Source organism: Canis lupus, chromosome 9 (genome assembly GCF_003254725.2).
Source record: "Canis lupus dingo isolate Sandy chromosome 9, ASM325472v2, whole genome shotgun sequence".
Classification (NCBI taxonomy): domain Eukaryota; kingdom Metazoa; phylum Chordata; class Mammalia; order Carnivora; family Canidae; genus Canis; species Canis lupus.
In genome coordinates this window covers 3,452,138-3,474,198 of record NC_064251.1, presented here as the reverse complement: position 1 = coordinate 3,474,198, position 22,061 = coordinate 3,452,138, and the positions used below count along the sequence as shown (strand labels likewise).

At 60.1% G+C, this 22,061-nt stretch overlaps 2 protein-coding genes across 25 annotated transcripts in view; one reads left to right on the top strand and one right to left on the bottom strand.

Moving 5' to 3' along the window:
• PGS1 (phosphatidylglycerophosphate synthase 1) overlaps positions 1-5,419 on the top strand; it is a 36,736-nt gene extending 31,317 nt beyond the window's left edge. For 10 of the 22 annotated variants that reach the window (XM_049113871.1, XM_049113869.1, XM_049113877.1 and 7 more), the window contains 4 exons: positions 1,550-1,679; positions 2,767-2,915; positions 3,616-3,673; positions 5,282-5,372. In XM_049113871.1, the coding sequence (XP_048969828.1) occupies positions 1,550-1,669 (120 nt within the window). In that variant the 3' untranslated portion in view covers positions 1,670-1,679; positions 2,767-2,915; positions 3,616-3,673; positions 5,282-5,372. The other 12 variants (XM_025468179.3, XM_049113874.1, XM_025468175.3 and 9 more) reach the window with 5 other exon arrangements.
• Positions 4,903-22,061, bottom strand: part of DNAH17 (dynein axonemal heavy chain 17) — a 95,838-nt gene continuing 78,679 nt past the window's right edge. For 2 of the 3 annotated variants that reach the window (XM_025468164.3, XM_025468165.3), the window contains exons 65-81: positions 21,690-21,812; positions 20,130-20,334; positions 19,534-19,698; positions 19,213-19,353; positions 18,814-18,984; positions 16,887-17,009; positions 16,148-16,341; positions 14,272-14,420; positions 12,927-13,054; positions 12,512-12,739; positions 11,343-11,534; positions 8,712-8,891; positions 8,219-8,401; positions 7,438-7,620; positions 7,044-7,187; positions 6,394-6,619; positions 4,903-5,374 (exon numbers count right to left, since the gene is read on the bottom strand). In XM_025468164.3, the coding sequence (XP_025323949.3) occupies positions 5,127-5,374; positions 6,394-6,619; positions 7,044-7,187; positions 7,438-7,620; positions 8,219-8,401; positions 8,712-8,891; positions 11,343-11,534; positions 12,512-12,739; positions 12,927-13,054; positions 14,272-14,420; positions 16,148-16,341; positions 16,887-17,009; positions 18,814-18,984; positions 19,213-19,353; positions 19,534-19,698; positions 20,130-20,334; positions 21,690-21,812 (2,983 nt within the window). In that variant the 3' untranslated portion in view covers positions 4,903-5,126. Of the gene's footprint in view, positions 5,375-6,393; positions 6,620-7,043; positions 7,188-7,437; positions 7,621-8,218; positions 8,402-8,711; positions 8,892-11,342; positions 11,535-12,511; positions 12,740-12,926; positions 13,055-14,271; positions 14,421-16,147; positions 16,342-16,886; positions 17,010-18,813; positions 18,985-19,212; positions 19,354-19,533; positions 19,699-20,129; positions 20,335-20,524; positions 20,544-21,689; positions 21,813-22,061 lie in introns of those variants that run through there. The other variant, XM_025468167.3, reaches the window with a different exon arrangement.

Sequence of the window (22,061 nt, the reverse complement as noted above, 5' to 3'; positions counted from 1 at the left end):
CCAGGAGTCCGCTCAGCTGGGAAGTGCCACGTGGACCCTGGCCCCAACGGAGTGGCCAGGGGGGTGAGCCTGAAAACTGTGCAGGAGAAATGAAGTCCGGGCCCTGGGGCCGCCCAGCCCTGGACAGGAAAGCTGTGGACACTTCCCGTAGTGTTCTGCAAGGCCAGGTGTCCGCTGTCCCCCGTTCCTGCTGGGTGGTCCCTGCCCCCAGGGAAGAGCACACCCTGCTCCTGGGGCGGGACAGGGCGGTGCCATCTCCGTGCCCCCCCCTCTGGTGCTCCTGGGCCCACTCCAGGCCGTTTCCCAGGCCATTCTGTTGGGTCTTCATAATGGTGTGGGATAGTCGGTATTTTCTGGACAAAGTGATGCAGAGATCCAGAGAGGGATCGCCCTCTCAGCCCTGTGTGGTGGAAACAAGTGGGATCACTTTCTGACTTCTTCATCAAATACCTTATAAATGGAAACACAGGACTTGTAGGGTGTTTGTTTAAAAAAAGTATTTCCTCTCAAAGATTCTAAGCACAGTTTAAGAGAATATGAGTGTTTTTAAGCTTGTTTTTAAAAGTAAACATTCATTGTAAAAATTAAGAAAAATTGGAAGACGCCTGTCCCTCCATTCAGAGCCATCAGTGAAATCATCCTGAGGATTCCCTCTTGTTCTGTGTGACAGGGCATGACTTGTCTCTTCTTTCTTAATGAAATTAGGGCTGTATTCTCCGTGTCGTTTTTCTAGAACATGATTATCTTGTGGTGCAGGCTGGTTTGTCATACGGATTTATTTATTTAATTAGTTGTGGTGGACATTTAGGTGGTTTCCAGTTTTTCCCTGTTATAAATGTCGCTGTGATAGATAGCAGCACACAGAAGTCTTGAGAGCATAGCTTTTCATCCTGGGATAAATTCCTACAAGTGGAGTTTCTTGAGGCTTTGATACCTGTTGCCAAGTTGGTCTCTGGGAAGAAGCCGTGACCCCATCTCCAGCCGCGGAGTGCATGGGAACGCCTGGCTCCCTGGTCTGGCGGCTCGGGGTCACCCTGTGACAGAACGTTTTGCCAACTTGAGAAAAGAGCTACTCCCTCATTTCAAGAATGTGTCTTTAAGTTGCATGACCTCATTTAGTGAGGGTGAACTTGTAAATCCTCTCTCTGCCAGCTCGACTTCCACTCCACATCCCCTGTTCCATGCACATCTTGGTCTTAAAAGCATAGAGACGTGAGCTTCTTAGCTTGCTGCTAGGGCAGGTTTGATGGGGTGGCTCGCAGGCCTGCCTCCCCTGCCTGGCTCCCTTGTGCCTCAGCTGGGCACCCAGGCACCCCAGCACCCAGGCACCCCAGTGCCCCGGCATCCCAGCACCCAGGCACCACAACACCCCAGGGCCCAGGCATCTCAGTGCCCCAGCATCCTAAGCACCCCAGTGACTGGGCATCCCAGCATCCCAGGGCCTGGGTACCGCAGCACCCTGGCACCTTGTACCCCAGTGCCCCAGTGGACGGGCTGAGTCACCTGGCGCTGTGGGAGACCCTAATGCCTGTTTGTTCCTCTCCCTCAGGAGCAGGAGCAGCTCTACCTACGCTCAGGTGTGGTGTCCTCCTCCACCTTCGAGCAGCCGAGTCGGCAGGTGAAGTTGTGGGTGAAGATGGTGACTCCGCTGATTAAGAACTTCTTCTGAGGATGAACAGGTGCTGCCTTGTGAGGCCACGTGTGGGTCAGGGGGTTTCCGTCCTAGCGGGGAGGGCGGTGTTCCCAGGACCCGGGGGCTCTGTTCGCGGGTCACCATGGTTGTCATTGAAGTGTTCCAGGCCTGGAGTAGATGAGGCAGCACCGCGGCTTGGGCCGGCACCATAGAGCAGGGGGCTCAGGGCAGTGCGAGCAGGAGGGACGCTCGGTGACAGGACACTGCCCTCCCGGGAGGAACCTGCCACTGGGTGCCCGGAGCCTCTAGTTGTGGCCCACAGAGGCATGGAGCGGGGTGGCCCTGGGCTGCTGCTTGGCTGGGCCGTCGCCTGGAGGCCGGGCAGGGTGCGCCTGCCAGTGGAGGCGGTGCCTCCCCAGAGCGACCCTGCCCTCGCGCCCAGAGGGCCCCAGATGGGACCCACCTCCTGACTCCTGGGTGCGGGGGCTCTGAGGTAGGAGCACGGGGTGTGCGGCGGGGGCTTCCTTGGGTGCTGGTGCCAGGCTTCTCTCATTAAAACAGAATTGTATTTAATGTCATCTTTTAGTTTTCCCTCCATATTTTCATTACTTTTAATTTTATTCAGATCACATATACTTGTAGAGGAAGGCGATGCTAGACCTCTGACCCCGCAGCAGTCTCCTGCCTCTCTTGCCCCTCAGCAGCCACCTTTGACTCTCTCACCTGTTTGCTCTGATCTTTACGTACTGGTCTGTATTTCTAGAGGATACGCGTATATCGGCACCCTCTCCCAGTATAAAGTCTCGTAAACCTCTCCTGCCGTCGACGTTATTCTGGTATCACACCTGACTGAAACCTTAGCCAGAGTCCCTTAGTGTCAACAAATACCCCAAACGTGTTCAAGGGTTCAGTTGCCTTATAATATTTCTTATTTTATGAAAAATTTTCCATGTGTTTGACTTGAGGTTCCAGATAAGGTCCAGACCTTGTGATGATATGGTGACACGTCACCTAAGTCTCTTTTCATCTGTGGGATCCCCTCCTTTTTTTCCTTTGTGATTTTTTTTTTTGTTGAAGAACAAACCTTTTTTATTGGATCTGCTTAAAACCTGGTTTGTGCTACCTTCTCACAGCAGGGCATCTTCAGAGCACATAGCATGCTGCCCCACCGCCCTCTGTCTCCAGAAGCAGATTTCAAAACCTTCCCGCCAATCTCTACATCTCCAGGTGCTGAACCTTGCACAGAGAAAGATCTTCCTGAGAGAAGGCCTTTGGCCCCAGGGTATGGCTGGCCCATCCTTTGTCGGGAGAGAGATTGCTTTCCGCCCTGGCAGGCACATTCCCGGAAGCCACTTCACGTGGCTCCATCCTGAGGTTCTGTGGCTGCTGGTCCCCTTCAGGGCTCTGGAAGGTGTGGCTGGCCTGTCTGCACAGCCTGGCTGTGTGCATGGGGCCCTCCAGCATCTCCAGCCCCCCGCCAGGGCCAGCAGATCTGCAGGCTTCAGTGGATGGGAATTGGGTGGAGCGGTGGCCCTGTCTACACTGCTCTGGGGCAGCAGCACATCAGTTAACGCTGTTTGCCTTCAAACCAGTTATTAAATTGTCCTGTGGGACAATTAGGCTAGAGAAGCCAGAAGAATGTGCCAGGGCACCGGGTTTCTGTTTGGAGAGAGGCTTTCGGTAAACAGCGTTGACATTCTTGTAGACTCTGTGGGACCAGAGTCAACATTGTGCCATAGCCCAGCTTGAGCAATCGAGGCCTGTGCCCTCCAAGCTCAGCTGCTCCCTTTGTCTCTGCTAACCACCTCCAGCCGTCCTGGGCCCTCCCCACACACGCTCTCCCCCAACCCCGGCGGCCACCCAGGAGGCAGGGGCTCCACCCCCCACAGCACCCTGGGGCCCCCGTCACTGGATTGCAACCCAAAGGTGAATCACCTCTTGGAAAGTTGGGAGGTGCAGAAGAAATTGCTGTTTTATTTCAGGCTCTACAGGCAAAATTGGAAAGCCTTCCTGTTTTGTGGTTATTACCGGGGATTACAAGTGAGTTGTCTGCTGGCTGCGGGCAGGACGAGGGGGCAGGAGTGGTTCCAATGGGACGGACAGCAGCGACCCCTCCTGGCCAGCAGGGGGGCTGCCCAGCGCCCAGGGCAGGAACCCCGCCTTCCTGCTGGGCAGCCCCAAGGCGGCTGGAGCCTGGGCTCCCTGAGGATTTGAGGGGTGTTTTTCCTTCTCTTTTGTGAGCCCCACCAGATTGTTACTCTCACAGTTAGGTCTTGGGGCTCCAGTGAGACTACTTGGAAAACAGTTCTCACAAAACTTCAGGATCATATTAAACCTTAGCTGGAGGCGGGATGTTCCTGGAGGGCCCTGCGCTCTGTGTGTGAGCCTGAGAACACCAGGGATGTCAAGCTTCCCCTGGAGCTTGCGGGCCCTGCTGCCTGCCTTCCCTGTTCCCCCAGTTTCCTGGCTCATCACTCCCTCCCCTTGACTGTGCGCCACCACCCCGGCCAATCCCGAACGGCAGCCCATTCACTTGGCTGAAATGGCCACAAGGAGGGCCCAAGGTGTCCCCTGGTCGTCCCAGGGCAGCCTGGGGACCAGCACCGTGGTGCAGCGGGCGGTGTGTGCTTGGGGCGCTTTTCCTCATCGAGTTGGGAATACAGGCGGAGGGGCTTGTCCAGATGGCGTGGGGTGGGGGTGGGGGCCGGCCCTCCCATCCCTGCTGCACTGCGTGGCCCCTGGGGAGGTCAGGACCCTCGGCCACAGTCGGGGTGTGGCAGGGGATCTCCCAACTAGGGATGTGGGGGCCATGGGGCAGGAGGAAGGGAAGGTGCCACGCCTCCTGAAAGGGAACTTATTGTGGACGCAAGCCTGTGACCTCCAAGGACACATGTTAAGGTCGTCCCAGGAACCAGGTTTGTTTTTCTGTGTGCACATGCTCAGAAAGTAGGTGTTTGAGTGGCAGAGTCGCTTCTGGAGTAGTGTGTCAGGGACAGGGAGAGAGGAGGCTTGGTCTGAATGAATCAAGAAAGGTTCCATGGGAAGGGCACCCATGGCTGCGGACCGCCCCTCCCCGGCAGGCCTCTCCTTGTGGCATCAGGCCGGAGGCCGCGGCTGCTGAACCCACACCTCCGAGCTGCTTGTGGGAAAGGGTATGCCCTCCTGACCTCCAGGCTGCGGGGTCTGCGGGTTGGCCTCCCCGCCCCGGGCCCCTGGTGGCTGCCAGGTACTGAGCCGGAGGCGACTCCAGAGAATCAGACAAGCACAAATACGTGACTTCACTGTTTTAATCCGGCCCGTGCCCCCTCTTCCACACCGCCCCACCCTCTGGCCCGTCCACGTTGACGTGCTCTAAAGTGTCTGGCTTACTTAGGGGAACAAAAAGTAACCGTCAGTTCCTGTAAGAATAGGTAGCAGTGGCAAGTCTGAGTTTCTAACATCATCTTGAAATTGTGGTTCGGACGTGACCTGGGGACCCGGGGTTCCAGCTGCACTAGACCTGTAAGAGCAGGGCCACGGCCGCCAGGATCCACTTGGCTGCCTTCTCTTTGGTCTTGAGGTTAAAGGTCCAGACGTAGGTGGGGCCGCGGATGCGTGTTTTGTACACGGGACACTCATAGATGTTCTTGGTCTCCATGCGGTCCACAGGGATGGCTTTGATGAAGATGACGGGCATGGCTGGCGTCAGCTCCTTCAGCCTGGCTTCGGCGATGACTCCGGTCTGGGTGTCCCAGCGAGCTCCTGTAGGACGGCACGGCGAGGTCAGCGTGGCCATGGGGCCGTGCCAGCGGCGAGCCAGGGCCAGCTGTGGGGGGGGGAAACGCCAGGGGCTGGACCTGCGCAGGAGCGGCTTGTGGGGGGGCTGTGGGCAGAGGACCCGGAGGGGGTGCTGCGGCCCCACTGTGTGCCTCTGAGGGACAGCTCTGCCTCAAGCTCTCGGGGCCACCGTGTACATGTGTAGTGTCTTCAGAACCTGTCCGTCAGCCTCCTCAGCCTCAGGGGCAGGAAGCGGTGGTTGCGGCTGAAAGTCACAGGAGGTGTGCATCGTCCAGCTTGTGTGCACGCGCAGCGCCCGCGAGCATATATGCACACGCACACGGATCTTTGATTTGCCTTTAACCAGACTGCTATCGTTTTTACTCACCCTGTTAATGGTGTTTGTGTTTCCTGTCTGTCATTCCAAAATAAACATGGGGAGCGGCCTCTGCTGTGCTTGTCTCTGATGTGGGGACTGGGGAGCCCTGAGCGCTTGCTGGCTAAGCCCTGACATCCCCACAGGTAAGGGGGTGGCATCAGTCCCTGAGTGGGACGGTTTGTGGTGGAAAAGCTGTCACTCAGCTCAGCGGGTCTGAGGGAACAGGCCTCTGCAGGATGGGGGTGAGGGGCGGGCGTCCCCCTCCCCGCTACTGCTCGGCCAGGCCACGGTGGGGGTGTGGGGGGCAGGAGCGCTGGCGCCCCTAGACATCCGTCTGCCCCAGGCTTCCTGCTCCTGGAGCCCTCATCGCCCCGAGACAGGTGCTCACACCTGAGGACGCACCTGCTGTTTCTGGCCAAGCAGAGCAGCCTGGTTGCCCGGTGTGGCGTGTTCTGTCCCCAGACTGGGCACATTCTCTGAGTCGCGCCACCGCCTCCACCAGCGTCAAGCCTTGAGCTGACGCGCCCCTTCTGTGTGCTTCTCCCACCCGTCCCCTCAGCTCGTCCCTGTCCCCAGCCCAGCAGGTCAGGCTCTGGAAGCCTTCTCAGACCGGCACCGTCGTTACCTTCCATGAAGAGCCCGTACACATAGGAGCCCTCTCGGGGCGGTGCCGTCATGTCCTCCCGGTTCTTTTTGGTCACTTCCACAGACAGACACATCTTGTCCAGTGGCCACTCGTTCTTCCTGGCCATGGACTGCATGATGGCCGTGAGGAAGGACTGGGGGTTGAAGAAGCCGGCCAGCCACACGGTGGTGGGCAGGGCGAAGTCCGTCGTCCAGGCCTCGAGCTCCTGTGGAAACGCACCTCAGCAGAGCCTGGTACCTACCCGCTCCATGAATGAGGGGATGGGGAGGGGAGGGCCTCGAGAGGGCCTCACACTAGGGCACAAGGACTCGGGGGCCCAGAGGAGGCTGTGACCAGGCCGCTCCCCTGACGGGCGCCCTGGCGCTTCGGGCTCCGGCTGAGAGGGCCTGTCGGTGATGGAAACTGCTCCCACCTCCGCCGCCCTTTCCTCCCTCCTGCAGGAAGCGCCTGCATTGCCGGGCGTCTGTGTGGCGTGGGCCAGCCCTTCCGGCCCTGCTCTGACAAAGGCCAGGCTGGTGGGGGCCTCTAGGCTTCTGGCGGGGACACACGCTCCCTCTTCACCACCGTGGTCCTGCCGGCCCGGGGGTTGGGAGGGCATCTGCTGTGACGCCTGGGGAGACCGTCCTTACCCTGATGCGGAGCAGCAGGTCCGCGTACCAGGCCGCCAGGCCCATCATGGAGGGGTAGGCCCGGGCCACCCACGGGTCGGGCACGGTGTCATAGAACAGCGCCATGGACAGGTCTTCCATGTCGGTAGTGATGGTCAGCTCTCCCTAAGAGACACGGAGGGGGCGCTGGGGGCCCAGGCAGTGCCCTGCGCCTGCTTTCTCCCACCCCGTCCACGCCGTCGGAGGTCGAGAGGAGGCTGACAGAGCCTGGGGGTGCGCCCTCCGACCAGGGAACCCAGAGGGGGAGGCAGTCCCACGGCGCCCAGGACCCAGCTGAGGTGGGAGGTCAGCTTGCAGCGGCCCGCTCGCCCCCTCCACTGTGTCCCTGGGTCCTGAGTGACCTGCATGCTGTCACCTTCAGCCCCAGGCTTAGCTCCTTCAGCGAGCGGCGCATCTCGTTGGTCAGGATGTTCATTCTCTCGCACTCCTGGAAGGCCACCACCACATAGGGGGTCTTCTCGGCCGCCTTGGCCATGATCTCAGCCATGTTGAACATCTCCGGGACCTTCTCCAGGATCTCCTCCAGCACGGCTTTCACCTGGACATCAGTCCCCAAGAGGCTGTGTCACCGCCCGCACCTGCCCACCACCCAGACGTCCACGGCGAGGGCTCCCGGAGCAGAGGGCAGTGGAGTCACCTGAGAATCAGGGTCAGGGACGTGCAGCCACGTGTCTGGCAAGAGGAGGGGATCTTGCCCAACAGGCTGTGACTATCCTGGTCCTGTCGCCAAGGCCGTGGGACTGAGGCCATGGCAGCCGCCGCCCGCCCAGCCTGGCACCCTAAGACATTCCCGGGTGCATGGGTTTCAGTCCTTAGACCAAGAAAGGGTCCCGAGGCCTCCCAGCACTGAGGGTCTTTTTCGGTGAGCCCAATACCCAGCTGGCTGTGAACTTGTCCAGAATGTCCTGACCTGCCTCAAGGTGTTCATGGCTCACGAGACCTGCACAGGAACCCAGACCGTGAGGATGGATTAAAAGCTCTGCACTAGAGTTTTTCTGCTTGGACGAGCCCTCTGTGGTCTTCAGGCTCATGGGGAGGGACTGTTCTGATGGTCTAGGCTGTGGGGCTGCCGCCGGTTTCTGGGGGTCCTGGGCCCCACCCTCTGCCTGCCCCGGACTGGGGATTAAGGCTCCTGCCTTTTCCTCTCGAGATACGCCAGTGCCCGCTCCCGAGTCGGTCTCTTTGGGCTGCATTTCCAGGACAGTACGGAACAGCTTCTCTGACGTGACTGTCAGGAAGCCAATCTCTGCGTTGGGGTGCAGGCCGTACAGGTAGGGACTCTCGGGGGGCAGGTTCTCGTCGATGTACTCGTGGTAGCCCTGCAAAGGGGCGGCCGGTGAGCAGGCTGCCGGTGTGGAGCTGTGCACGCGGGAACCTGTGTCTACTGTCCTGAAGCATTTCTGACCGGAGCGTCCCGTCCACGTCTTGCCCTCTGTTCGACCCCCACTAGTTCTCTAAGCCCCTCGTTGGCTGCCCCCCGGCCATGCGAGCGTCCCCACGCCTCCTCCCCAGAGGCTGTTCTGACCGCCTCTCATTTTGCTGGTCTCTTGCTCGGTTACCCATCCTCTGTGACGCCAGGCTGGCCCTGGAGCTGCAGGATGAGCTCCTGTCCCCGAGAGCCCCCCTCACCTTGTAATCCAGGTTGGGGGGGATCTGAAAGCCCGGGGCCAGCAGGATCTCGCCCTCCAGCATCTCCGCCCGGACATACTCTCCCAAGTACGTCCTGCAGAGCCGGCGGTCCCAGTCATCCGTGATGTGGCCGCCGTACATGATTTCTCCAAACAGGTAGCGGAGGTCGTCCCAGGGCACCTAAGGACGGACGGAAGTGGTTAGAAGTACCCCCACCCCTTCGGGGTCTAAGAACCCACGATCAGCTGTCACCCCAGCCTGGCCCACCGTCCAAGGCTCGCCTTCCTCCCCTGTCCGCCAGCGTCCTACTCGGCAGCTGGAGCCTCCTTGGCGGTCTCCTGCCTCTGGCTCCTCTGACGAGGGCCGCCCCCTGCTCCCCTTCACCTGCAGCCTGGCCTCTGCCAGGACCGGGAGCGGGACCTCCAGGCCCACCCTGCAGCCCCCGTTAGCTCCCTTGTGTGGGCCTCCTGTCATCCCTGCTCGGAAGCGAGCAGTCACCCGTGACTCTGCGCCAGCCGCCTGGCCAAAGCCCTTTCACTCCACGGAGACTGGGTGTTGATGGTCGGCCACCATTTCTGTTGGCCACGGAGTCCCGCCGGTCACACCTTCACGATGTCTCCATCCAGTGGGCCGATCTGGTCCTGCTGAGCTTGCCTGGCTCCGCGTCTCCTTGCTTGTCGCCCGGTTCCCAGCAGCTTCGTGCAGCTGCGTGCCTGCAGGGCCGTGTGGCACGGGCAGCATCGTGGGCGCCCGGAGCGCGGCCACCTGACCTCGCGCCCAGCCGGGCCCTCGGCTCTCCACCACCACCGTCTGAAGCCCACTCACGGGCCGGGTGGGCCGCACCGCGGGAGCCACACACGGCAGTCACACGTGGAATTTCAAATTTGGGAGCAGCCACGTAAGGGTGTTTCAACAGATGGTCGGCGTACAATGCATTAGTAAGGTATTTCTCTCTTCGTCTGCACTGAGCTCTCGCAGTCTGGCACGTAGCTTACACAGTTTGGATGCTGTGCGTGCATGGCTGGTCCTGCTCCTGCCCTGGGCGGTGCAGGCGGGTAGCCTCCTGACACCGTTTATTGAGGAATGAACTTGGGCATTTAGCAGCTGCCTCATTTGGTCTCTTGAATTTTGCTCAAAATGTTAATATTCACTAAATTGTCATTTTGTGACTTAAACTCTGTCCTTTGCCTGGTTGTCCTGGGTACATGCTGAGCTGCTTTTACTGCATTTTACCTGTTTGCTTCGGGGACAGCTCACTTCCTCAGAGAGGCGGGCTGGGCACAGGCCCCTCTGGCCCCCGGGGCTGCCCTTCCCTGCCTTCCCTACGGGGCAGGGGCCATGGTGCTGACAGGCAGTTGCCGACGGAGTCCCGGAGCACTCGTCAGGGACCGGGCAGTGGGTCCCCCCCGAGAGTTGCCTGAGTTGGGTCTGTGCTTGGGTGTGGGAGCTCTGGGCGACCCCTCTGTTGGAGGGACAGAACCATGGGACGTGGACCATGTCCTCGCAGGCAGTCACTTATGTGGTTGAGGCCGTGAGCTCGGACGGAGGCAGGGTCCCTGCTCGCAGGACCCATGTGTGTCGTTTACTCCTGTCTTGCCTGTCGCTGAAGCTCATGCTCTGTGTTCTCGAGCAGTTTCCCACCGACCTGGGCTTGTGTATGTGGATGATGGGCGAGCGTCTGAATAAATGTCTTCAAAAAGCTCTAGCACGACTGTCCCACACGAATCTCCCCAGAAATGTCTCTAACCACACTCCTTCACGGCTGCTCCCCGGCATCTGTTCCTCGGGGATGGGGGAGTGGACCCCCCACCTGCCCTCCGTCCTCCCACCTGCAGGTAGGCATCAGCGCCCCTTCCCCAGGATAGCTGCCCGCTGGTCCTTCTGCCCTCTTGCCTCCTCTGGGGGGAACTGAGCCTGTGAACCATGTGCCGGGCTCAGAGTTGGGTGATGGCAGCGCGTTGGGGGCCCGGGGAGCGGTGGGGTTGGTCCTCAGGGGTCGGCAGGCCTTCTCGGCCGCCTGTGGGGAAGGCCAGGGAGGGGTGAGTGGGCAGGGCTGTGCTCGCCGGCCCGGGTCTCTCTTGCCTCCGCCCAGCTCTTGAACTTTTTAGGGCAGCGCAGGAAACAGGTGGGTGTCCTGAGACCAGCAGCCCTGGGCCTGGCAGGGCACTTTCCTCACCTGGACCCCAAAACTTGAGGCCAGGTGTCCAGGAGGTCTCAGCTAGTGAGAGGCAGAGCTGGGCTTCAAGCCCAGGGCCCCGGCCCCCAGCACCGTTGGCGACCGTGGTGCTGCCTGGTCTCACTGATTGGCCCTCCCGCCACCCGCCCCATCGGGTGTCACAGGCGCCGTGCCGCCATCCTGTCACTGCGGATTCAGGGCCCAGTGAGGAGGAGCAGAGGCTCATGGGCCGCCTAGGGGGTCACAGCGGTGGGGCCGTGTCTGCCCCAGGCTCTCTGGGAGTCAGATTCCGAGAGGGACCGGATGACAGTCGTCATATCAGCCTGCTGGGGGTCTCAGGGGCCTCTTGCTTTTGGGTTTTCCTGGGCCTAGGACTCCTCTGTCCTTCCTAAGCACGAGGCGTTGTCGGGGGTGGACGTGTGGGCGGAGGACCCTGCCGGGCACAGGCACCCTACCTTGGTGTTGGCCTCCAGGTAGTTGTAGAGCACGTTGATGGAGATGGTGAGGTCCCCATTGTTGAACGGGTACGACCTGTTCCAGCCCTGAGCCCCAAACTTGCGCCTCTCGGCCACCACGGCATGGAAGTAGCACAGGGCGAAGAGGATGCACTTGAACTCAGTCTCCTTGCTGCACATCTCCAGGGTGTCCTGCGGGAGGGCACAGGCTGGGACCCGCGTCCCGCCCCTGCCAGCTGCCTTGCTGGGGGCGGGAGGGGCGAGGGGGCGGCCCCGGGGTAGGGGAGAGAATGCTCTCTGGTCCTGACTTATTTCAGAAAACGCAGTTCTATTGTTAAAATATTCCCAAGCACAGGACATCCCGGGATTTCTTAAACGAGAAGTGCTGTCCCTCGGCAGTGGTCAGCGCTCCTCACAGCGAGCACCCGGGCAGTAGCCCAGACTCTCTAGGAGCCATGGCGAGCTGTGCGTTCTTGGCCAATGTGCTCCGTAACCAGATCTTTGTAGGTGTCCTCAGACGGGGTGGGTGTCTTCCTTTAAGAGGTTGTAGACTCCACTTGGGACGTACCTGTGTGCACCAGAAGGTTCTGGTGCAGAACAGATCAGATGCCGAGAGAACGAAGGTAGATGCTAGGAGCTTGCAGGAGGGTCAGGGCCGCCCAGGGGACAGCGCGCAAGGTGGTGGTGTGACGGGGAGCGAGGCGTGGGCCTTGGGAGCTGCCCCCCTGAAGGAGGTAGGGGCCCACAGGGCGCTGCCAGAGAGGGGCCCCCTGGGAGGAGGCACTACAGCCCTGTCCACAGCACTCCCCAGCCGGGCCCCTTCCTGCGGGGCTCCCACTAACCCAGGACCCGCACTGCATTTACCTGTGCGGACTCGCAGGTCATGAAATGGATTAAAAATACGCGCTTGTGTTTTTAAAGCTCTAACTCGAGCACATTTCACACTGTGTGCCTCAGTCTTCCAGGGACACGTGGACTCTGTGGCGCGAGGGGTGTGCGTGCGTGCGCTGCGGGTGGCACGGAGCGGCGAGGACCAGCGTGGAGCCGTCCTCAGGGTTCAGAGCCTGCTCCCGGCAGTGCGGGCCCTGAGGGTCTCTGTCTGTGACCCGAGGGCACTCGGCCTGGGGGCCTCCCCAGGGACACGGGCCCAGAGGGGGAGGCCGCCTCACCTGGGTGAAGAGGTCCAGAGCCTTGTGCAGGTTGGCGTGCATGCCCGTGGGCGGCTCGTTGGTGATTTTGATGGCGTTTTCCAGGATGCCCTGGGGGATGATGTGGGACTCGGGGCTGGGGGCGGGCTCGGCGCTGATGAACACGCGGTAGTCCTCGTGGCTGCCCAGGCTGTAGCGCTCCACCTTCTTGTCCAGGGTGCCCAGCCACCGCGCCACTAGGTGGATGTTCTGTGGCCAAGGCCGGGGCTTAGCGCCCGCACGTCCCTCCCCTCCCCGGTGGCGTCCCCAGCAGGGCTCCGGGCAATGCCCGCTGTCCGCCCCTCCCCGGGAGCGCTGCCGCCGAGCCACTGCAGCCTAGGAGTCAGTTCTGCTCAGTGAATCCCAGACCTCCAGCCTGCAGGCCTGTCCCCCGCACCTGCAGAATGACCCAGTGTCCCATCTCCGCAGCCATGTCCAGAGCGTCCTCGGCCACCACCTCCTGCCCCTGCCCCAGGGACACGTTGTGCAGTTTCCCGTTGTCTATGGTAAATCCCAGCTTTTTTCCTGAAGGAAAGAACAGAAGAGTGTGGGGCTGCTGACAGAGGCTGCGGCTTGGCCCTCCACCCGGGGGATCCCCCACCCCACTTTGTTTGGTATTGTGGTAAAAAACACGTAACATCAAATCTGCCAATTTATTTTATTTTTTTTTAAGATTTATTTATTTATTCATTCAGAGAGAGAGAGAGAGAGAGAGAGAGAGAGAGAGAGAGGCAGAGACACAGGCAGAGGGAGAAGCAGGCTCCATGCAGGGAGTCCGATGTGGGACTCGATCCCGGGTCTCCAGGATCACACCCCGGGCTGCAGGCGGCGCCAAACCGCTGCGCCACGGGGGCTGCCCAAATCTGCCAATTTAAAACCCGTCTTAAAGTGTTCAGTTCAGGGACATTTAACACATGGACCACGTTGGTTCCAGCACTTTCCCATCACCCCAGCAGGATGCCCCACCCCAGCGTCTCCCTGCGGCCCCTGGCCACCTGCTCTGTGTCTAAGGATTCACCTCTGGGTGTTCCAGATACACGGACCTGTGTACCGTGGGGCCTTCGTGTTTGGCTGGGATCCCTCTCAGCACAGTGTTTTCTGGTCTGCCCATGTGGCCGTGCGTGTGGCACCTCGTTCTGATGTCCGGGCACCATCCCATTGCGTGGCTCTACCATGGTGGGATTAGCCACTCACCAGTTGATGGACATTGGCTTTTATCTGCCTTTTGGCTATTGTCAATGGACAGCCCTGTGAAGGACGCTCTTGAACACCTGTTTATGGGGCACCTGGGGGGCTCGGAGGTTGAGTGTCTGCCTTCGGCTTAGGGCATGATCCTGCAATCCTGGGATCGAGTCCCGCATCAGGCTCCCCGCAGAGAGCCTGCTTCTCCCTCTGCCTGTCTCTCTCTCTGCCTCGCTCTCTGTGTCTCTCATGAATAAATGAATAAAATCTTAAAAAAAAAAAGTAACCCCTGTTTGCATTCTTGGGACGTGACCAGCCGTGGGATTGCTGGGTCACAAGGTGACGGCCTGCCTTCCATGCATGACGTCCTCTCCCGGGCCCGCGGGCAACACTGACTCTGGTTTCTGCTTACCCCGCCCGTGCTCACCAGTTTCCGGGCTTCTGCCAAGAGCTGTCTTAGCGGGTATGTAGGGCACCCCACCGGGGCTCTGAGGTGCACTCCCCGGCTAGCGGTGCTGTGGCCGCTCCTTTCTGAGCCCTGCCTGGCCGGCAACACTTACCAAGGGCTTCCACATCCTTCAGGGGGTCAACGCCCGGGGAAAGGATGAAGAAGATCGGAGTAGAGGGGCTGCTCTCCTCGTAGGACTTGGAGAACTCGACGCTCCGACCCTCCACGAACTTGCTGCCCATCTTCTCCTCCACGAAGTTCCTGAGGGAGATGCGCTTGATTAGACCCAAAGGCAAGGGGGACATGGTGGGCTGGGACCCCAGGGGGAAGGGCCCTTTCCTTGATGGGCTTTCTTTTCTTTTACTTATTATATTTTTTAATATTTTATATTATTTTTATTTTTTAAAGATTTATTAATTTTATTTATTTATTTATTTATTTATTTATTAATATATTTATTTACTTATTCATAAGAGACACAGAAAGAGGCAGAGAGGCAGGTTCCCACAGGGAGCCTGATGCGGGACTCAATCCCAGGGTGGGAGATCATGCCTGAGCCAAAGGCAGACATTCAACCACTGAGCCACCCAAGCGTCCCAAGATTTATTAATTTTAGAGAGAGGGAGATAGCACACATGCAAGCGGGGGGTGGGGGGAAGCTCAGCGAGAGAGGGAGAGAGAATCCTAAGCAGACTCCTCGCTGAGTGCAGAGCCTTACGCAGGCCTCTCATGACCCTGAGATCGTGACCTGAGCCGAAATCAAGAGATGCTTAACCAACTATGCCACCCAGGCTCCCCTTAAAGATTTTATTTCTAAGTAATCTCTACACACAATGTGGGGCTCAGACTCACGCCCCCTGAGATCAAGTTACATGCTCCTCTGGCCAAGCCAGCCGTGTGCCCCTCTTGGTGGATTTTCTCAAGCAAAGCAAGTCTCAGGCCCGAAGGCCGTCTTTTCCGGGGCTTTCCTCTTTGCCAGGGAAGGGTGTGCAGGGGGAGCAGGTGCTTCCCGTCTTGGTGGTCTGTGCAGCGAGTGCCCTCTGTCCCTGCTGGGCCCTGCGAGGCCTCCATGTGAGCAGGGGAGAGGCTCCCGGGTCACCTGGGAGGGAACAAGCCTCAAGGGGACCCCAACCCAGGGCATTCCAGGTGAGCACACCCCACGCCAGGGGACCCCTGGGTCCTTCCAGCACATAGTGTGCCCTAGGTACACGTTTGCTGTTATATCATTCACGGTGGCTTTGGATTTCCTGGATTTTAAGCTGCACGGCCCCTAGGGCATTAGCAAGGGAAAGCAGCCTTTCCTGACACTACAGAAAATGTCCGGGAGTGCGGTTTGGGGTCGCCCAGGCCTCTGCAAGCTCACTGAGGCTCTCGCAGTCTGGGGTGCTTCCATTGGGGCGTCCGTGTGCCTTCACCCATGTGGACTGAGGGGACGCACCACAGCGTGCTGGGGGCCCTGGCCCAGACCCCTGACCACACTCCGCTCCCCCCGGGGGTGACTTCCCTGCCGTGGTGGCCAGGCGTCCTTCCTTTGGCCTTTCCCAAACTTTGTCCAGACTTCCTCCAGCATGAGGCTCCTCCCTCCACCTCCTGCTGCCCTGCCCATGACCCACCACCAAACAGCAAAACAGACTCGTCTGCGCACAACTGGGGCATGGGAGTCGGGCCTCTGCGTCGTCAGAGGGGAGTTCCGTTAGGGATGCAGGCATCTGGCGGGGCCGCTAGGACCAAGAAAAGGCTAAGATCCCACATCGTGTCGGAGAACGGGCACTGGGCTTGGTTCCTTGTCTGCCTCGTCTGCCTTCCCGTGGTGTCCTCGTCCTCCCGAGTCGGCCCCGGGTTGGGAGGAGGGAAACCCTGTCCAGTCCAGGAGAGGGTGGCGAGGACGCCTCAGATGTCACCCGCGGGGACCTGCAGTGTTGTGTGGTGTCGAGGCCCCGCGGGGCCTCCCTCCCTCCCCCCTCCGCCCCCAAGGGCGCCACACTCACTTGACGGCGTAGGTCATGCGGTCTGGGCGCATGCACCTCACCATGCACAGCTTCTGCAGGGCCGTCTTGTTCTTCCACTCCTTGGGGAAGATTTCCTTCTCCGGGGCTTCCGATTCCACCAGCTTCTTCCACCGCTTGGCAGACCCTTCAATGTCGCTGTCCAGGTTCTTGAACTCGTCCATCTCCGACAGAGCCTGGGGGCAGGCGGCCTTTCAGCTCCCCCCGCGCCCCCTGCCCAGTGCTGGGAGAGGGTGGGCCGCCGGGCCTGGCCCTAAAATGAGCTGCCGGCGCCACTGAGGGCCAGGACCGCGGGTGGAGGCTCTAGTGCAGGCAGGTGACCCCGCTGTCTTCCAGGGGGCTGGGGGATGGGTCCGGTCCCATTGCAGGGGCTTTCTGCCCCCACACGGAGGGCCCAGGGGTGCGCCCAGATGGGAGGAACTACCTCGACACTTGCACTGCCCGGGGTCAGGAGGTGGGGGTGGTGGTGGCCCAGGGACCCCTGGACCCGCCCTGGGGCCTGTCGTGGCTCAGCCTCTGGGGCCGCGTGTGCGACGGAATGACCAGTGACCCTTGTGTTTGAACAGGAAAGTAGTTTCCCGCGAGTGCAGGAGCCCTCTGGGGCCTCCCCGGTTCGCGGGGTGTTCAGCGGCAGCGGTAGCACCTTGTGAACCTCCCCGGGGTGAGCACCGGGCCCCCCGCAACAGGGGGAGCGTGCACAGCATCGGGTCCCAACACCAACCTTGATGCCACCCCATCCCTGGTGCTGCAGGAAGTCCACCGGAGACAGGACCCCCGCCTTGAAAGGGAACCGCAGGAGAAAGTCCAGCTCGACCGGGTTCAGCTCTTTCTTCATGGACAAGACCTGAGGGACCGTGGGGGCCGCTCAGCATCATCCCACAACAGTCCCTGGCAGGAGCGAGGGGTGAGGCTGAGGCGCTCTCCCCCCTGACCCTGCGGGGGAACCACTGTCCTGCCCCCTGGGTCCGGGCGAAACCTTGTATTCACCTTGGTTTGTCGTTGTGTCTTTATTTATTTATTTATTTATTTATTTATTTATTTATTTATTTATTTTGTCATTGTGTTTTTAAATTGTGGTAAAGTACGCATGACCACTTACGGTGTTAGCCCTATTAAAGTATGAAATTGTGGTAACTTCATGTGCACAGCCCTCACCGCTGTCTAGAACCAGGGCGTGTCCATCCCCCCAGAGGGAAGCCCCTGAGCAGCGCCCCCCGACCTGTCCCCCGCCGCGGGCGCCCCAGGTCTGGCTCTGTCTGTCGATCTGCCTGTTGTGCCTGTTCCGTGTCCAGGGAATCCTACAGATGCGGCCTTGCCCGTCTGGCTCCTTCCACCCCGTGTCTCTGAGGTTCATCCACACCCTGGCGGCTGTCAGAGCCGCAATGTTCCGTTGCGGGGAGAGACCACGTCTTGTTTATCTGCTTGTCCTCCAGTGGACATTTGGGCCGTGTCCGCCTTGTGGCAGGTGTGAGCAGAGCTGCTGTGAACGTTTGCACACTAATCTTTGGGGCACCTACATTTCCTGGGGGGTTTTCTGGGTCACGTTCTGTGTCGCCTTGTCACCCGTGTGCACCAGCTCTCTGGGCGTCCAGCAGGCCGGGTCTTAGCCCCTGGGAAGTGGCACGACCGCTGCGTCCCAGGTGGACAGCAGGGGAGCCCGGGCGTCGTGCAAAGGCACCCACGCGGCAGAGCAAAGGCTTTCACCTGAGTCAGACTCCCGTTCCTTCTCTCTCTCTCTCTCTCTCTTTTTTTTTTTTTTTGGTCAAAAGAAAAACATCTTTGAAAATCTAGGGGGGGGAACACCAAGGAGATATCCTGATGCCCTCTCAGCGGGGAGAGGACTCACAGAGGGGCTGCCATTCAGGGATTCATGGATAAAGGAAAACCCTGACCTGGATCCTGACTCGCAGTTTGAGTCTGGATGGAAACAGCCTTCCAGAAGTTGGTGTTTCCCACCGTGCTTACAGGACAGAGTGAACCACACGGAGGGGCTGTTTCTTTTTTCCTTTTTAAAAAACAGGCTCCCTGTGGGGAGCCCAATGTGGGACTCCATCCCGGGATCACAACCTGAGCCACCCAGGTGCCCCTTATCTCAGGATTTTTTTTTTTAAGATTTTATTTATTTATTCATGAAAGACACACAGAGAGAGACACAGGGAGAGACAGAAGCAGGCTCCATGCAAGGAGCCTGATGTGGGACTCGATCCCAGGTCTTCAGGATCACACCCCGGGCTGCAGGCGGCACTAAACCGCTGTGCCACTGGGGCTGCCCGGGGGCTGTTTCATCTACTTCATGGAACACAAATCTGAACTACTCCAGCCAGTCTGTATGAACAAGAGGAATGTTTATTCCTTTGTACCTGTATCTCCTTAAGAATTAGCACTGGGCGTCCATGGTGGTTAACCACCGGCTGCCCACCAGGCAGTACGGACACGTAACAGGATGACGTGTCTGTAAAATTCTCCGTAACGGGTCCCCCCCTTCAGGGGCTCCCACTTAACACTGGCCTGATGGCAACTAAAGATTAGGGTGCGAGCATATCCCACAGCAGCGGCGGCAGCAGGAAGGGCATCACCTGGGAACCTGCCTCGTGGACGAGCCCTCCTGCGCCGGGGCCACGAGCTTGGAGCAGGGAGGCCCGACCCACCTGGAAGGCCACCTGGGCCAGGAAGATGAGCTTGTCCCGTTCAAAGAGCCCGCGGGCCGTGTACATGTAGACCGAGTAGGTGATCTCATCCGTCAGGTTCATCACCCGCTGCTTGACCTCCTTGGCGGGGGTGGTCTTCTGGATGGCCTTCTCGAACACCACGTTGAAGGCCTGGGGAGCGGGCGCGTGGAGGCTTGGGGGGCTGGACTGTGAGGCCGCCCAGGCTGCCCGCCAGGGTTCTAGTTTGTTTCTGTGGCGGGTGGGGGTCTGGGGCACCAGGGGAGGGGCCCCTCGCCGGGGTGCTGGCCCCAGGGCGGATCCCGTGCAGCCTGGACCCCACCTGTCCTCCCGATGGCCGGGGCTCTGTGGACACCAGGGGCCCGGGACCTGGAGCCGCACCTTGAGCGAGAACTGATAGATGGGGTTGATTTTGTTGAGGTCGTTCAGTATGAAGTACAGCAGGGAGGCCCTCTCGGCGGCTGGCCGGTAGTTCTCTCTGGCCTCGTTGATTTTAACCTCCGTGATTTTTGCCTCTTTCACCTTCAAACAAACGGGCCTGAGTGGGACCAGCGGGTGGACGGTGCCGGTGGGCAGTGGGTTCGTCCCCTGTCTGTGGGATCGTCGGCTGGCAGGCGGCGTGCCGCGCGGTGCCTGAGCCCCCCGTTCCTGGTCCGGGCCCCACGGGCTGGGGGGGTGCAGGCCTGGGAGGCGGGCTCTCACCTTTTCCTCAATCTCGCTGGCCGTGTGCTTGGTGGTCTCCAGATTCTCTACTAAGGCCGTGTCCCCCAGGAAGTTCCCCGACGCGGCCGACAGACGGGCCAGCAGGGAGTCCTCCAGCTCTTTCAGAACAATCTTGAATTCATTTTGGGACTTGGTGAGGTTTGCCTGCGGGCGGCACAGACAGCCGGGAGGGGGGTCAGGCGTCGGCCGGCTCTGTGCCCCTGCCACAGCCCAGACCCAGCGGGGACAGGAGGAGCAGGGCCAGCCTCATACGAGTGGGCAGCCGTGTGGCCGGGGCAGGGGGACCGCCCTGAGCCCGCGTGTGCTGGTGGCCGCGCACGGGGACCCGCCACAAAGACCGTGCCTGTGGGGCTGTCTGGGCACCACCGACTCCTCTTCCGTCAGGGAAGCGGCTGCTTGGTTTGGCATTAGGTTTGGGAGGAAGTAGGTTTGGGGGAGAAGAGTGGCTCATTCCACTGCACACAACGTGATCGTGTGACAGGCTGGGGCACGGTCAGAGAGACGCGTTGGGGAAGCTCGCGGCCACCCGAGTGGCCCGCCCTGGGCCACGTGGGGCTGACGTCAGGCCCCCGTACCTTCAGCTGCTCTAGATCCGGGCGCTCTTTGGCCACCACGGCCGCCAGGAGTTGGTCCTCGAGCCCGTCCCTGGTGACCAGGAAGTTGATCAAGGTGCACTGGGCTTGCATCTCGGGCTTGTAGTGTGGGTTGAAGTACTTGGTGTGCAGGATGAGGCGGAACTTGGGGTGGTACTCCATCTCCTTGTCGCCGATCTTAATGAACCTGGTCGGTAGGGGACAGAGGGAGGGGTTTGAGGGGCTCTGGTGGCAGCAGCACCAGTGCAGACCACCTCCCACCACCCCTGGGCCTCATGCTGCCCTGAACCCCCCTCTGGTCCCCAGGAAGGGACAGCGTCTCTTCTTGTTCTGCTCTTCCTCTCTGGCCTGTGGCTGGGATCTTCTAGAAGGCGCACCTGTGCTCTCTCTGGCTGCTCGGTTCTGATCTGTATAGTCGCACGTGCCCAGCTCCGAGTGCACATCATACTCCCCTGGGAGCCGGGACAGAAACACCGCCTGGGCCCCGCCGCAGAGCCATGGACATCACAGACACTGACATCCTAGGTCACAACAACTCTACGTTCTGGAAGCTCCCGGGAGAATCTGAAGGCAGCCAGGCCCAGACCCCGGGTCCCCCGGCACTGCAGGGAGGATCTCTCCTCTCTGCTCCTGCTCTGCTCCCCCTCTTCCTGGCCAAGCTCACTTCTTGGGGCCTCTGTAACTTCACCCCTTGGGCATCACCGCCCACGCCAAGCTCTTCTCCGAGGCGGAGATGTCAGAGTGTTCATTTTCGCCTGTTCTGGGCTTCTGCACACGCCCCTACTTTCACAGGGGGTCACAGCAGCTCTGATGCTTACGTTTTAAAAGTTGATTTGCTTCTCTTTTTATATTAGAAAAGCAATACGTGCTCAATGCATCAACCACTGAACGGATAAACAGGATAAGGCACATCTGTCCAGGGGACTGTGACTCAGAACCACGAGGTCCTGACACACGGCCGCACTGAGGGGCCTTGAACACACGGCCTGGGGAAAGCGGCCAGACGCAAGGGGGCACAGCTCGTGCGATTCCCTTGTACGGATGCAGAACAGGGAGATCCGTGGAGGCAGAGGGCACGCTGGCGAGTGCCAGGGGCTGGCAGCTGGGGGGCACGGCAGGGGCTGGCTGCCGTGGGCGGGGGGCGTGGGGACTAGATGGGCTGATCCACGCACATCACTGTGAACGCACCAAATACCACCACATTGTTGGCCTTAAAACAGCTAATTTTATGCGATGTAGATTTCACTTGAATAAGAAAAAATAGTGCTACAGGCTCAAGATCTGGAAAACGCATAAAAATAGAAGGAGAGCTTGGCCATTAGGGCTGGCCGTCCGCAGGGGTCACTTGCACGGTGGCGGCTTTCCTGACCGGGGCGCGGCCCCACTATTTCCCATCTCTCCCCGGGCACCGGCGTTCCGCCAAAGACCCTGCCGCACCAGGACAGCGGGAAGCTCCCCGCACCTCCCCTCTGTGCAGAGGCCACACCTGCCCCTGAGCGAGTTCACACGGGCCAAGCGGCGAAGGAGGAACGTGGAACTCACTTTCCCTTTTTAATGGTGTTCCTGCCCAGCAGCGGGTCCAGCACAGGGTCCACGGTTTCGCCGATGTTCTCGATGAGCAAGGTGTCCCCTTCAGAAATGGCCTGCTCGATGATGTCCAGGTAGCTGTGCGCATGATGTGGGGCCAGGTAAGGACGCGGGCCCAGAGATGGCACCGCTGGACGCCCCAGGAGGTGGCCCTCAGAGCCAGAAGGCACCAGAAGACAGGTAACCGAGGGGCATCTGTGCACATCTCCCCTGGGGGCCTTTGGGAGGGCAGCCCCCTCACAGCTGTCGAGCCAGACATTTTCACACCCGTGTCTGGTCCCCAGGCCCCGGTGCACCAGGAAGGCAAAATGGGGTGGCCCTAGTGAC